The sequence below is a fragment of the Lolium rigidum genome, chromosome 3, assembly GCF_022539505.1.
Source record: "Lolium rigidum isolate FL_2022 chromosome 3, APGP_CSIRO_Lrig_0.1, whole genome shotgun sequence".
Classification (NCBI taxonomy): Eukaryota; Viridiplantae; Streptophyta; class Magnoliopsida; order Poales; family Poaceae; genus Lolium; species Lolium rigidum.
In genome coordinates, this window is record NC_061510.1 from 160,546,280 (window position 1) to 160,562,591 (window position 16,312).

Genomic DNA, 16,312 nt, shown 5'->3' on the forward strand with positions numbered 1-16,312 from the left:
CGCTTGATCATTATTTAGTAGATCTGATCCGTTACGATTGCTCCTTGTTCTACAAGGATTAGTTTAATATCCGCAATAGTTTGGCCTTACAAAGGGGGAGGATCTCGTGGCACGTAGGGTGGCGTTCGCAAGTCCTAAACGGGATGTTCCTAGGATCAACTTCATGTTGGTTTTTTGGCCTTGTTTAGGATCGGCTTACGAGCACCGTGCGTGGCCATCCGGCCCAACCCGGAGTAGGATGATCCGATTATGTGGTGAAAACCCTAAATCGTCGTAGATCTCATTAGCTTCATCTTGATCAAGCGAGACCACCAAGTATTCGTACACCCCGTACGGATCATGGGTGGATCGGCTCTTTGAGCCGATTCACGGGATAACCTCGAGAGCCGATCGAGGCTCGTATTTAATGTTTACATGTATGCCCTCGGAGAAACTAAGCGAGGCGAGATCATCACCTTCCCGACCGGGTATAGGTCGGTGGCACGCCCTGCACTTCGCAACGCCGCGTGTGACCGGAAGAGCATTGCGGGCCGTCGCTCGGAGGGGTCTCAGCCAGCCGCAGCTCTAGGCTCCCCCCGGCTCTACAGTGTTGACAAGGCCGCTGCCCGCCGGTGGGTTTTGGCAGTCAACAATACTACACCATGCAGTGGTATGCCGGGTCACCACACATACCTAGGACTCTTCGATGGATGTGAAGACGCAAGTGTTGCAAGAGTCCATGTTCCACCTCCTCGTCCACACACCAAGAATTCAATTGCGCTAGAGGTTCCAAAATTTCGATATCGCCATCCCTGCTCGCCCTTGAGCTCCAATATTGCATGATCTAAACTAGTTGTAGCAAAGGTTATACCCATGCCAATCATATGCAGACCACGTTTGCCACGTCAACTCATCCAGGACACCCGCCTCGACATAAAGTTACATGATCCCCTTTGGAGTCTATCGACCGAGCCGAACAACACGACAATAATTGTGCATCCACCCAAAAACCAATATGTGGTACGACGGCCAGGGATGTAGTTGTACCCCATCCATCAGGGATGAAACACCGAGTTTGGCGTAATGTATGTCTCATTAAACCCATGTATGTATCACTCTTTTGGTACTTAGGCAATATTCTTGTCCATAATAAGAAAGCATCAAATTTTTTCGTCATTTTTGAAATTCAATGACTCTTATATTTAATAGTACATGCCTAAGTACACAATGTAGTGATCCAATCCATGTGCACTCGGGATTCTGAGAAAAATACCATCTAAATAAAAAAATAAGTTAACTTTACATCGACAAAGAATTGAGACATGTAAATAATGTTGGGAAATATTTTTGTACTTGTATAGGCATGGGTGGAGGTGTTTCAACCACCGTCCATTTTGCTTTGAGATTCGGATAAAAATAAGAAGAGAGATAAAATCTTTCAATCTACGAATGCGAGGAGGAATCTCGAAAAATAAATTGATGGCTCAGAATACACCCACATCTATGTGTGTGTAAATCCACTCTCAAATAATATTGGGAAATTTCAAATAATATTACCATATAAAATCGGGGTCGCTAGCTGCGAGGACTCTGAATTGAAAGCATTCCGTCAACAAAGATGAAGCAAATCAACACTGGTTACCAACTCCTGTCAATCTGATTCCTGGTTTACACGTCACCCCATCATAATCCCCTATCGATATTTTATTAAGCGGTCCCGTCCTTGTCCGTCTTTCCCCACCCTCGCATTGACCACTCACCACTGTTCTCACTTTCCCCACCTAAATCGACCTCACCACCAACCTAAGCAAAGCCACACTGGTTATCCCCTTCGCCCAATTCCAATTCCACAGCTCCATATATATGCACCACCAAGTACCACTCCTCTCGCCTCTTCACCTCAAATCCACTCCTCACAAATCTCTCGCATCAAAGCTCTAAATCCCCGCAATTCCAGCCCAAGAACGCGGCGAGACTGTGGAAAGAAGAGGAGGACGGACGCGATTTGGACGGATCCATGTCGGTGACGGGGACATCCGTGGCGGCGGCGGCGACCATGCTCGCGGCGGCGGCTGCCATCTTCATCACCTTCGTCATCTTCTTCTACCTCTTCCTCTGCGCCAAGCGCTACAGCGGCGCCGCGCCCACCATCGGCGGCGTCGGCGGGGGTGGACCCGACGGCAGGGGCCGCGGCCCGCGGTTCGTGTTCGGGGGCCCCTGCAACGGGAGCGGTCTGGACGAGACGGCCATCGTGGCGCTGCCCCGGAGGGAGGTCTCCCCGGGGGACCCCGCGGCGGACTGCGCCGTCTGCATCACGGAGCTGGCCGCCGGGGAGGACGCGCGCCTGCTGCCGCGGTGCGGGCACGCGTTCCACGTCGACTGCGTCGACATGTGGCTCCGCTCCCACTCCACCTGCCCGCTCTGCCGCTGCCCCGTCGCCGACGAGGCGCCCGCCGTGCAGGCCCTCGAGGCCGACCCGGAGTCGCCCAACTTCCCCACCAACGTGCTCTTCTTCGGATCCCAGGACGCCGCCGCCGTCGCGCCGCCGCGGCGGCCGGTGGCTCCACTGCCGCCGCAGCAGCAGCCTGCGCAGGGGCCCATCGCCGGCGTCGCGGCCGTGGTCGAGGCGGCGAGAATCGCGGCCCTACGGCGGTTACGCGGCTGCGGCGGCGGCGGCGCGACGGCCCCGTCACCACCGGCGCAAGCGGAGCGTGACGTGGAGATGGGCCTCCCACGCGGCGAGAGCAGCGCGCGGCGGCCGGCCAAGCCGCACCCAGGTTCTTGATTGCTCCTCCGTCCGTCCACATCTCCTTGAGCCGGCCATTAGAGGCATCATCAAAGGAAGCAAGTGTACATAGCCTCCTACTACTCCGTATGTGTATGATACGACCAGCATCTATATAATCTCTATATGATGAACTAAGATCTATTGATAGATATACATTTTGGCAATTGGGTGTTCGCAAATCCTTGAGATCTACTGCTGTTCTGTACTACAGCAGTTAGTTTTGCAGTTTTTACCATGGATGCAGTGAACTTTCTGAGACCAGTGGCTGTCCATGTCGAGCGTACTGTGCAGGCACATGCGCTCATCTGGGGCACGTAGCAGGCTGATCTTGACTAAAGCGACACACTAGGAGTAGTAGCTGACAACAAATATCCGAGTACACCGTACTTGGTCTTTTCTCTGTTTCAGCAACTCTCAACTTCCCAAGTAATAGTACAGTACTACTGTCATTGTTGCAGGAATCCGAGATGTTTTCACCATTGTTCAAATGTAGAATCGTGCAACTACTGCTTTATTTGAAAAAAATCGCGGGTACATTTGCCCACCAAAGCACTCTAAATTACTGGTAGGAGAAATTTGATTCGTTTGTATTTTAAAAAGTTAGAGATAAAGATGATTCCAACATATTCAAAGTTGGGCGCCTTGGTGGGCAACAGTTGGGGAAGAACAACACAACTGACCGAGTAGGATCATATTAGTGAACTCTTTAATCAGAGTTTGAACAGAAAAGTGGTAGCTGGCCAGACAGCGGACGCGGATGCGCTGCTAGTCTTACGGATAGACATTGGCCCTGTCAGCCCCATCAGCCATCGCCATGATCACAAGGCTACAAACACATCAGCGTCCAGGATGATTTATAATCAAATCGCCTTGGCCTACACAGCAGCAACTCGGATCACCATCCCGCCGCGCCAACAGTTGAGTTCCTCTCCTTCGCTGTACTACTATTTCATTATGGCCAAAGAATTCCATTTTTTTTCTTCTTCTCCTTTGTTTCTCTAATAAGTCTTCGATGGCTCCTCTACAGGCGGTTGACAGCCAGTGGGAACTGTGGTTTTCTGTGGCGGCTCCCTTATCTTGTTTTAAGTGTTTTTCTTTCCTTGCTTGACGAGATAAGTCAAATGCGTCTCTTTCTTTCCTTCATCAGATAAATAAATATCCACAAGCTGTTGCTCCCATGATCAAATGATATTCTCTGATCAAGATGGGTTCGTCGTGTTCTCTCTAGTTTGAATTTCGAACATACTGCACTTTATGCTTGGTGCAGGCTGGAGAAGCTTATTTGGGATTCTTAACTTCTTCTGTCCAATTCTGGAACTATCGTGCAGTTTGTTGTGTGCGAGAGCGACGGGATGACGGAGAAATGATGGAATTTTAGGGCAGACGGGAGAAATAACTCTTGACTACTCTAGTTTTTTTCCTCATTTTTCGTTGTCTTTAAGCGACTGAGATATAATTGCCTCGACATGTGGTGGTGCTACTGATCTCAGCAGGTATATGAATGTGATGCTGCTCTATCCAAATTAGCAAGTTTTTCTAACTTCCCATGGTTTTTCTTGTTTGGCCGATTTTTTACAAGTTATTTTTGGTTGATTTAGACGAATGACACAGTCGTTCCTGTTACTGACTTACTGTGCAGTAGTACATTCGCCTAGCAACACACCATTCCATGCAAGTTTGCTAATCAATCATCCGCTTAGTAGCACTATATATCAGAATTAAAAAATGGCATGATAGTAGAACTTCTGTAGTATCTACTGTAGAAACAGAGATTTCAGTTCAGGATTATTCCATGACTCTTATTTCAAAGTCTATCTTTTAAGGGGGAAATGAAAATAAAAGTAGACCCCTATATAGGAGGATTCTTTTAAAAAATGACTTTCGAAATCTACTATTATGTTTTTCTTTCCTTGCTTGACGAAATAAATCTAGTGTGTCTCTTTCTTTCGTTCATCCGATAAATTAATATCCACAAGTTGTAGCTCTCTTGAACATGGGTTCGTCGTGCTCTCTCTAGTTTGAATTTTGAAAATATCGCACTATCTGCTTGGTGCAGGCTGGAAAAGTTTACTTGGAATTCTCAATCTCTTTTGTTCAATTCTGGAGGTATTGTGCAGTTTGTTGTGTATGAGAGCGAGGGGACGGCGGAGAAATGATGGAATTGTAGTGCAGATAGGGGAAGTGATGCTGACTCTGGCGTATATGGTGTCATTTTGTGTCTAGTTTTTTCCTCCTTTTGCTTTGCTTTTAAGGGACTGAGATATAATTGGGTCGACATGGAAAGAAGTCCAAATCACCCCCTAAGTTTCATGTCTGGGAGGCTAACCTCTTTTTTTTTTTTTTTTTTTTGAGGAAGATACCGCGCCATCTCATTTATCAAAAGAAACACGTACAAGACGCTGGAACTCACACGAAGCTCCTGGATACAACACGTATCCCAGCACAACGACAGAAAACACCCCGGAAGACAAGAAAACTACACTCCCATCCCTGGCATATTTTGAGACGAACTCGCCGCCGCCCGTGTCTAAACTCCTGCATCGCCGAAACGCACACCGGAGAAAAAAACGGAGCACCTTCTGACCATGAACCCGTAGGTCCCCATCGCGACGAAGACGCTTTGTGAGCCGATGATGTGGCCCGCCGCTCTGCTGCAGAGCCCTTCTCCTTGTGGCTCGTCGGCCGGGGAGATCCCCAGAATACAACGGGTCCCGATTCCGTCGCCTCCGCTCGAGGTCCTCGGGGAGAATACGCCGGAGCCACTCACCTTCAAAGCTCCACCCTGCACTGGAACAAGCACTTCCCCGGAAGCGCCCGAGCCGCCGCTTGAATAGGAAGCAAGCAGCACAGGCCGGACTCCTGTAGATAAACTTCCTTGATCTCCCAGCGACGCCAGAGCTCACGCCGCCGCAGCGGAGACGAGATCGAGGAAACAAAATCTTCTGACTGGGCCGCCGCCACCGCCTCGCAGACCCAGTCCAAGAAGACGAATCTCGCCGCCGGCATCGACAGACGAGAAGATCTAACCTCACCGCCCACGCGGGACGGCAGGAATCTACGCCATCCAGCTCCTTCGTGCCGCCCTGAAGGACACCGACGAGGTGAGAACGGAGCTGGGGCAGAACCTCCCGACGCGGCGTCGCTCCCACCAGATCGACGCCTCCGGCAAACCTATCCCTAGCAATATGTACACGCCTGACACGGACCACCGGGGTTCCCCATCCCTCCCGCCGCCGGAGCGGCCGCCGGATAGGTGGAGAACCCCTGGGTTCGTCGGCGGCCTCTGCTGGAAAACGGTGGAGCTCCCTCTTCGCCTCTCTCTACTGTAGCTAGAGATAGCTTTTACTGCTCTTCCCACCTTATCTCTAGGCTAACCTCCTTATGGTGGGGCAAATTACCCCCTAAGTATGCAAAACCGGGCAAGGCACCCCCGAGAGGATTTCTCTCCGGTTTTGGACACGGTGGATAGAAGTAAAAGGCTACGTCGACCAGGGTCTAAATAACCCCCCCCTAGGAAAGTCAGCGTTGAACCCCTCACTCTCTCTTCCTCCACCCGCCGCCGTGTGTCCTCCCAAAATCCGGCCCTGTCGTCGTCGATTCCTCCAACTCGTTGGCCCATCCTCCTTCTTCCCAACCAAATCCGGCCGCCCTGCTACCATACAACTCTAATTTGTCCGCCTCTACCACAGCAGCCCGGCGATGGAAGTTTTACGTCGCATGTACCTGCACTCCTGCAGCCAGCGTCGAAAGAAGGGCAAGAGATGGAGGAAGCGGTGGCGGCGTTGATGGATATGAAGAGGGTGGACAATGAGTAGTTGTTTGCGCCTCAGTCCATGCTCGAGTTGAAGCGTCTGGGGGTGGCACCTCAGCGCAGAGGTATGGAGCTCATCATTCGTTGGGATTCCGAATTCAATGGGCGTCATTTGGTGGAGGTGCCGAGCTCTACCATTGCGGCATACAGAGCTGGTGCGGCTAAGGCCGGGGGTGAACCGGAGCACATGTTGGAGGTGATTGAAGTGGCCAAGTTTGTAGATGTTCCTGGTCTGGGATTGAGGTACATTTCCAAGGTGGAACATGCTCGATTGTTGGTGAATTTTTTGGAGTACCCAGCTGCCCCGCTTGGGGTGCCGATGGCATGGACTGCAGGTGGCCCAGGGCAGCATACTCCTTGAAGCAACTACTATTAGAGATAGCGTTCGACATGGTTCGACCCGTATAGGCGTGTGTAGAGTTTGTATAGCATACGCCCCTGTAATCTTGTCATGTAACCTCCTTTTATATATACATGCAATGAAAGACTCGGAAAGTATCCGAGTAGTCTCAAACTACATGATCTTATTCATGTCTAATATGGTATCAGGCCGGCTCTTCCGCCGTTAACCTAGATCGCAAGCTCTCAACGCCGCCGCCACTGTTGTTCCCGATCGATGATCATCAGCTGGCATGGCGTCCTCCTCCTCCAACCCGCCGATCAATCTCGGCTTGCCCCCGCGTGAGCTGATGATGCGTGAAAACCATCCAATCTGGCATTCTCAGGTTCTCCCTGCCATCCACGGCGCCCAGCTCGTCGACCTCCTTGACGGCACCGATATCGCTCCGTCGACCCAGATTGAGCTCGTCCCTGCCGACAAGACCACAGACATGGCTGCGAAGATGGGACCAAACCCGACGTATGCTTCCTGGTTGTCCCGTGATCAGATTGTTCTTTCGTACCTCCTCCAATCTCTCCCTCGCGAAATTCTGCCTCATGTTCACCGGACTGCTCATGTTCACCGGACTGAACACACAGCTGGAGTTTGACAGACCATCGAAGAGATGTTCGCTGCCCAGCGCGACGCCAAGATCAACAACCTTCTGGTCTCCCTCGCCAACACGAAGAAACTGCAGATGACAACTTCCGAGTTCTGGTCGAAGATGCAGGGCATTGCTGATGAATTGATTGTTGCCGGTCATCCTCTCACCGATCGCCAGCTAGTTTCCTATATTCTGGCCAGTCTTGGCGCTGACTACAACCCCCTCATGGCCGCTCTCGGTGTGGAGATGACGCCCATCTCCTTCAGCCTGCTCTTCTCCCACCTCCATGCCTACGACCAGCGCTAGTTGATGCTCAACGGGCCACAGCAGCCAGACTTTGACTGCCAATGAAGCGAATCGGCAGTGGCGTCCCCGCTCTGGAAACTACCCCACCGGCAACAACAACTTCAACCGCTCTCATGGTGACCGCGGTGATCGTGGCGACCGTGGCGACCGCCGTGATGATCGTCGTGATTCTCGGCGTGATGATCGCCAGTTTACCTACTCTGGCCGTGGGGGAGGCCGTGGACCCCAGGTGGGGGGCGAGGCCGTGGCCGAGGACGTCGTCGCACTACTCCCTGGGTTGATGTTACTTGCCAAATTTGCAATAAGAAGGGACATCCGGCCAAAGATTGTTGGTCCTGCTACTCCGAGGATGATGACTATGGTGACAAGGAGATTCATGCAGCCTACCGTGTCGACTCCGGTGCCACCCATCACATCACGAGTGAGCTCAACAACTCGACGTTCGAGAGATACCTACAAGGGCTCCGACGGGGTCAACACCGCCAATGTGCAAGGTATGAATATTTCCCTTATAGGTCACTCAATAGTTCGTAACCCTACTCGAAATTTTCATCTTCGCAATATCTTACACGTTCCTCATGCATCTAAAAATATTCTTTCTATACATTGTTTCACATATGATAATGGTGTCTTTATCGAGTTTCACCCCTTCTTCTTTTTGATCAAGGATCAGGTCACCCGGAGAATCATTCATAGAGGGCGGTGTGTTGGCGGCCTCTATCCTCTTATATCATCCTTGGCGTCTTCAGGGTCTATGAAGCATGCTTTCGGAGCCGCCAAACTCAACCAATCTCAGTGGCATAGTCTTCTAGGTCATCCTTCTTTAGTTATTGTTAGGCAAATAATAAGTAATCACAAGCTTCCCTGTGTTAGAGATACCAGCATTGTGTCAGTCTGTGACTCATGCCAGCAGGCTAAGAGTCACCAGTTACCCTATCCTATATCTACTAGTGTTTCTACACCCCCCTTACAGTTAGTCTTCTCTGGTCTATGGGGTCCTGCCCCTACTTCTGTTGGTCGTCATGATTATTATGTAAGATTTATTGATGATTATAGCAAGTCTACTTAGATTTATCTGCTTAAGCATAGATCTGATGTATTAGCTGCCTTTGTCAATTTCCAAAAACTTGTTGAGCGTAAATTTGATAGAAAGATTCTTGAAGTTCAATCCGATTGGGGGGGGGGGGGATACATTAAACTCAACTATCTTTTTCAGACACGGGGTATCTCACACCATGTTTCTTGTCCACATGCTCATCAGCAAAATTATTCTGCTGAACGAAAACACCGCCACATTGTTGAAGTTGATTTGTCTCTCCTTGCTCATGCTGGGATGAAGCCTTTCTCACAGCCACATATCTCATTAATATGCTACATAGTTGAGTCATTAACAATGACATTCCTGTTCATCGTCTCCTTGGCACCCATCCGAATTATTCCTCTCTTCGTGTTTTTTGTTGTGCATGTTGGCCCAATCTTCGCCCATATAATAAGCGCAAACTCGTTTTTCGCTCCAAATAGTGTGTCTTTCTGGGTTATAGCCCGCGTCACAAAGGAGTTAAGTGCCTAGAAGTGTCTATAGGACGAGTCTACATCTCTCGTGATGTTGTCTTTGATGAGGCTGTTTTTCCGTTTAAATTTTTACATCCCAATGCTGGTGCACTTCTTCGCAAACAAATTCTTCTACTTGATCCTTCCCTTCGTAATTTTGAGCAGGGGAACGACACTATTGATGATATTACTATGGGAAATACTCATGCTATTAACCTATCTGTTATTCCTATCCCTTATACTCTGCAGGATACAGCTCGTCGGGATACAACGATTGGCGAAAATTTGGGTCAAAACGGTGCTCCAAGCAGTTCATATGGTCCTTCTCAAGTTTCAGGTGAAAACAACAGTGGCGATGGATCCTATGATGATTCCCTGACAGAAGCAACCTCGGGATCACCGCAGATCACATCGGGATCCTCCCGTTCCGCGCCAGGTTCCGCGCCAGGGTCTGCTTCGTCAGCGCCCCGCATGCATGCACGTGGCCCCACTTCTCCCGCGCGCGTAGCTCCTCCAGGATCGTCTGCGGCCTGCGCGCCATCCACAACCACCCGTTCGGCCACACCACCGACTATACGCGCCGCAGCAAATCCTGGCGCCGCGTCCCATGCCCCGACCATGTCAGGAGATGCTGATTCTCCTGCCACCAGCTCCACCCGGCTCCCTAGATCCTCTGCGCCTGATGTCCGTGCGTCTCAGCTTGTGGCATCACCTCCTCCGCATCCAAATACTCACGCTTCTAAAGGAATTGTGAAGCCTCGCGAATACAAAGATGGAACTTTCTGTTGGCTTTTGACATGTCCAGCTGATGAACCAGCTAATTTGCAATCTGCTCTTGCTGATCCGAATTGGAGGGGAGCAATGGACGAAGAGTTTGATGCTCTCATGAATAATAAAACGTGGAAGTTGGTACCACCACGTGAAGGTAAAAATGTCATTGAATGTCGACGGATGTGCAAAATTAAGCGCAAGTCTAATGGGTCTATTGACAGATACAAGGCTAGGCTTGTTGCTAAAGGTTTTAAACAACGATATGGAATTGACTATGAAGATACTTTCAGTCCTGTTGTCAAAGTTGCCACTGTACGTCCTGTCTTGGACTTGGTTGTTTCCAAGGGATGGAGCTTGTGACAGCTGGATGTCAAGAACGCGTTTCTTCATGGCGTTCTGGAAGAGGAATTCTACATGAGACAACCACTTGGGTATGAAAACAAGAGCTCTCCTCATTTCTTGTGCAAGTTGGATAAGGCTCTTTATGGACTCAAATCTCAAGCACCTCGAGCATGGTATTCTCGGTTAAGCTCTAAATTGCTTGCTCTTGGTTTCTTTGCTTCCAAGTCTGACACCTCTCTGTTTATGTCACCATCTTCATGCTTATATATTTGGATGACATTATTGTTGCCAGTTTTTCTCAAGCTGCAACTGATGCTCTCTTAAGATACTTAATTCAAGAGTTTGCAATAAAGGATCTTGGTGATCTAAACTTCTTCTTGGGTGTTGAAGTTGGTGCACAATGGTATAGTTCTAAGTCAATCCAAGTATGCTCATGATATTTTGGCCCATGTTGGCATGTTAAATTGCACAGGTGTGCCGACACCTTTATCCTCGCCTGAGACGATTACTGCACATCAAGGGGCTCCACTGGTTCCGGATGATAGCACTAAGTATAGAAGCTTGGTTGGTGCTCTACAATATCTCACTCTTACACGCCCAGATATATCTTTTGCAGTCAACAAAGTTTGTCAGTATTTGCATGCTCCTAATATTGTTCATTGGGTTGCTGCTAAACGAATTCTGAGATATGTCAAGCATACCATGACAGTTCGTCTCGCATTGATGAAGTCAGGGTCTATACTTGTTAGTGCCTTTTCTGATGCAGACTAGGAAGGTTGTGTTGATGATCGCCGGTCCACAGGAGGATTTGTTGTGTTCTTTGGACCAAATCTGATTTCCTGGAGTGCTACATGTAATTGTAGATGAAGAAGAAGATGTTCTGAAGATGAAGAAGAAGTCAGATTTTGGAGATGATCAATACATGTATGTAGTATAGTTTGTAGCAGTGTAGTGTCCTTTTGGAGATGCCCAGTACATGTGTAGTGGTAGTGTGGTTTGTTTGAATGCAGTAGCCTTTTGGAGATGGACAACTTTGTTAGCATGTCATGAATGACTGTACACCTGGTCGTAAAGATCAATCCTATAACAAGGTGCAATAAAATCATCTAATTCTTTGTTGACAGTGTAGATAGCATTAATGGCATGTCAACATGGCAAACCAGAAAGGTCCCAGTATCTGCAGCTGCATGTAAACCTCTCCAAGTTGACAGTGAACCTTCTGTGTTCACCTTCCATAACCTCAAATCCTTCAACTCCATTGTACAATAATGTGCAAATATTGGATCTTTTCACATTTAACTTTAATTTCTTGAATATGTTGGGGCATATGGTGCCAGGCCAACCTTCTCACTTCGCCTTGTTCTCTGCTATTCTAGCCATAACCTTTCTCCTCATGATCGATTTCCATTAAAGATATTACTGGATAAATCCCGCTCTCATAATTACATTGTTAAATGACTCACATAGATTATCTTCGACAGAATCACAATAGAAGCCAAACATAAAATTGGCTCTACACCAATGCTGAGGAGCGGTCTTCATCATATCCTATGCACCATCAAGTGTTTTCTGAGAAAGCTTAGCCCTATTGTAGTTGAACTGGATCTTGTCACTTGACTTAGCATAAGTCCAAAAAGGTTTTTGGAAAGCCTTGTCTCTATGATTCTTTCTCCAATTTGCATATATATGCCTTGCACACATTGTGTTCTATCTCTGGGATTATCTCATTGACGGCCTTAATAAGTCCCTCATGCTGATCGGATATGATCACCCATCCATCACATTGGTTATTGATCTGTATGTCTTTCTGAAGTAGTGAAAAAAACCAGTACCAGTTGTCATGGTTTTCTCCTTCAACATGTAGCTCATGCAATTGGGTACATTTGGTTGTTTAGATCTCTGCCAATGGCACACAAGATCTCTCGACGAACTGCACCTTTTAGGAAACATCCGTCAAGCCCAATGACTCTCCGACAACCAGCAAGAAAACCTCTCTTGCAACCCTCTAGACAGACATACATTCTTTCAAACACATGCTTGTCAGTTTCATTAGGGTTTAATGTGACTGCCACTGTGGTTCCAGGATTGCTTCTTACCAATTCTATATGGTAGTCATACACTCTACAATATTCTCCATTTGTTCTATCAACAATCCTCTCCATAACTATATTTTTTGCTCTCTTGCATTTCGATTCACTTACATCAGCAAGCAAATCTTCGAGCATTGCCTCCTGCATCTTATCAATCCTCCTACCAGGATTATCCTTAATCTCCCTAAAGTATTTCTCTTCTATTACTATGCTAGTAACCAACTTGTTCTCCCTCCTTCGTACACAATATTATTGTACCTGCTCACTGTGAACCATGATGACCTACTGGGAACTAGTGACCCATATATTCTCCAGCTGCAACCAACCCAACTGCATTTGGCCAAGACTCTTGTCCTCTCATCCTTGGGAAATATTATGTGCTTGCCTTCTTTTAATCCATACTCCCTCCGTCTCACAATTTGGGCACGGTTATTAGGGAGAGATTAGTCAGGAGAGAAAGAATCAACCACTTCCCCTTATGTCCCTGCATGCACAACAGTAAATCTCCTTAATTAGTTTCTCGTGCGATTCCCAGACTCTTCCTTTCTCCCAGGCGTTGCCGCTAGCTGTCTTCTCTCCTGTACTATCTCTCGACACGCATGGACTTCAATTCATCTCGGCTCCTCATGATGGCGACAGGAATGGCTCAAGACGAGGTACACCACCCTTCAAACTGTCGCACAGTGGATATGGAGGGCATGGGCCAGGGCGAGTCGAGCATCGGCGGACGCGGTCGTGTGGCCCTCTGTTTGTCGGTGAGTCGGACACCGGCGGACGCGGCCATGGCCATGTGTTCTTTGGCGAGTCAAGCATCGCCGGTTCTTGAAGTGGCTTTCCGTTTGTGGGCGAGACGTGGAGATGTAGCTAGCTGCATGGACGTGGAGCCGCAGCTAGACATGGAAGTGATGTTGCAGATCGACGAGGAGCTTCGGCGGCAGGAAGTGGAGCGGCGAATGATGTAAAATCGGTGCAGAAGTCAAAGCACATGCCCTGCAAAAGAGCACAACCGCCGGGAGAGAACAACTGTGATCAGCTTTTGAGGACGAGGGCAGGGGTAAAATCGGGATCCTAGCGCATGCCCATGACCAACGTCTTAAGCTATGAGGAAAATTTGTAAAAAAAAAATTATGCCCTAAGCTGCAAGATGGAGGGAGTAATTGACAAGTGCTTGCTTGAACTGTCTGCTATCATGGAAAGCTTGACCAACGTCAATCTCTTTCACCTCTGCATTTTCATCATACACTCTGTGCTTTGTTCTCCTTGTTCTTACAACTCCATCACTGTCTTCGTCGTATGGAAGTTCATCTTCAGTGTCGAAGCAATCGTTTACATCTTCCTCTTGTCCAAAATTTCTAGAACAATTAATTCTTTTGGCACTCTGGTTGCTTTCAGCTCCTCCTCTCCAAGCATTCTTCTTTTCAGCATATTCTTCAGTTCTTGCACTTGTTTTCTGTAAACAACAAGCCTCTTCATCATCAGCACTACTATCTCCACTATCTGCTTAATGAACTTCTTAATAATCACTATTTGAACCGTCTTCACAATCTTCTCCTTCATGTGCACAAATATCCTAAATTTTCTTGTCTTTGTCCTTAGTTGCTGCCCTCACAATTGGTAATTTTCTTGCTACGTTTGGTTGGACTAGGTGCTGAACTTGGTTATCAACTAGGTCAATTAGCTGCCCTTCTTGCTGCTCATGCTCAACATGGTGCTCTTCTTGTTGCTGCTCATACTGAAGTTGGTCCTCTTGTCTTCGCTGCTCTTCTTGGTGCTCATGCTCAACATGTTGCTCTTCTTCTTGGTGCTCATGCTCAACATGCCGCCCTTCTTGGAGATGCTCTTATTGCACTTCATAATGGTTAATATCATGCTCCTTTGTAAATTCTTCCCTCTCCAAATCCTCGCTGCTCAAGTGCTTCTCCTCCTCCTCCTCCTCCTCCCCCTCCTTCTTCTTATCAAGACTACACATGAATTTCGAATTTAAATCCTTTTCAATTAGTATCTAACTCAGACTTGTCTCTTCTAAATCTTCATGACAAATGCTCATATGATCAGTAAGGTGCCCCTTCAACTTTGCAAGTGAAAGGTTCGAAACAGGCACAGTAGACATGCCACTCTTCCCCCCTATGTATTCCTAGTCACCACCATGGTATTCCATCCTCCCTCGATAGTGAAATCGAACGCACAATGTCTCCATCCTACACAGGAACAAAAAATAGGAACTTGGCCCTGTACTATCTAACTGAATTATCTGAACTTGAAAAGCCTCTCATTTTTGATAGTGCAAACTCTGATATGATCGGGGTGGAATGAGGGATACATGCAGAAGATGATCTGACCTGCTTGTAGGCGACGCATTACATGCAGAAGATGATGTCCCCGCTCCTTCGCCATCGCCGTAGTCCAGGGCACCGTCGTCCATCAGTTGTAGCAGTTGAAGAAACCACCGTCGCCGCGGTCAAGGGCTGCAGGGAAGAGAAGAAAGGGTCAGGTCTTAGGGAACCGCCGCTGCAGGGAACAGCGGGCCGACGAAGATGTGCGAGCGCGGTGATCACCTCGTGGCCATCGTCGGGAGGGAAGAGAGAAGCGACGGCGTAGGCGCGACGTGGAAATTATGGCGCAGGTGCTCGATCAGGTGCGGCTCGATCCTGATGGTCCGTATCAACCATTCCGACTTGTCCAAAATCTTTGTCCACCGTGTCCAAAACCTGGGACAAAACAACCAATCGGCAGTTAGGGGGTGCTTTGCCCGGTTTTGCATACTTAGGGGGGTAATTTGACCCTGTTTAAAGTTAAGGGGGGGGGGGGGGGTTAGCGTCCTAGACATGAAACTTAGGGGGTGATTTGGATTCTTTCGATCGACATGTGGTTGTGTTGGTGATCTCAACAGGTATGAATGTGATGTTCGCTCTATCCAAATAAGCAAGTTTTTCTGGCCTTCCATTTTTTTCTTGTCCGGCTAATTTTGTGCAAGTTATTTTTGGTGTATTTAGAGGAATGCCAAGCGCGTCCGTGTTACTGACTTACGGTACTACACTTGCCTAGCAACACTATATATCAGAATAAAAGAAGGACATGCTATCCACAAGTTGTCACTCTCTGATCAAATGATATCCTGGAAATGGTTGATCAAGACGCGTAGGCTGTGTTCTGTAGTTTGAATTTTGAACATAGTATTACACTACCCGCTTGGTGCAGTTAGAGAGGTTTATTTGGGATACTTAACCTGTCCATTTCAGTTCTGGAGGCATCGTACAAGTTGTTTATGTGTGAGATGATGACCTAGAAATGACAGAATATTTGGGCCGATAGGGAGAATAACGCTGACTTTGTCCATACGGGTTTTCCTCCATTTTCTCCATTTTTAAGCGATTGAGATATAATTGCTGTCACACATGTTGTGCTGGTGACCTCAACAAATCTGAATGTGATGTTGCTCTATCTAAATTAGCATGTTTCTCTGGCAAATTTCTTGGTCTGGCTAAATTTGTGCAAAACATTTCCGTTGGAGTTTTAAGATAGACAAACGTGTTTGTTGTGTTGTAAACTTCGCCTAGTAACATAACATTCCATACAAGTTTGCTAAATGTTAACCATTCGATTAGTAACATTGTAGTCTGGAATAAAAATAGCCGATATTCTGGAACCTAGTAGAAATGCTTCTAGAATATATATGGCGATACACATGGTT

General features: G+C 47.9%; 1 protein-coding gene across 1 annotated transcript; it reads left to right on the forward strand.

The window, feature by feature from the left end:
• Positions 1 to 1,759: 1,759 nt before the first annotated feature.
• LOC124698530 (E3 ubiquitin-protein ligase EL5-like) lies at positions 1,760 to 3,228 on the forward strand. Its single transcript, XM_047231017.1, has one exon. It carries the CDS (start codon positions 1,997 to 1,999, stop codon positions 2,762 to 2,764), a length of 768 nt encoding a protein of 255 aa, XP_047086973.1. The 5' UTR covers positions 1,760 to 1,996; the 3' UTR covers positions 2,765 to 3,228.
• The last annotated feature ends 13,084 nt before the right edge of the window (positions 3,229 to 16,312 follow it).

What these genes read in the sequence shown, in the direction of transcription:
- LOC124698530 (XM_047231017.1), top strand. Translation starts at nt 1,997, where the DNA reads ATGTCGGTGACGGGGACATCCGTGGCGGCGGCGGCGACCATGCTCGCG.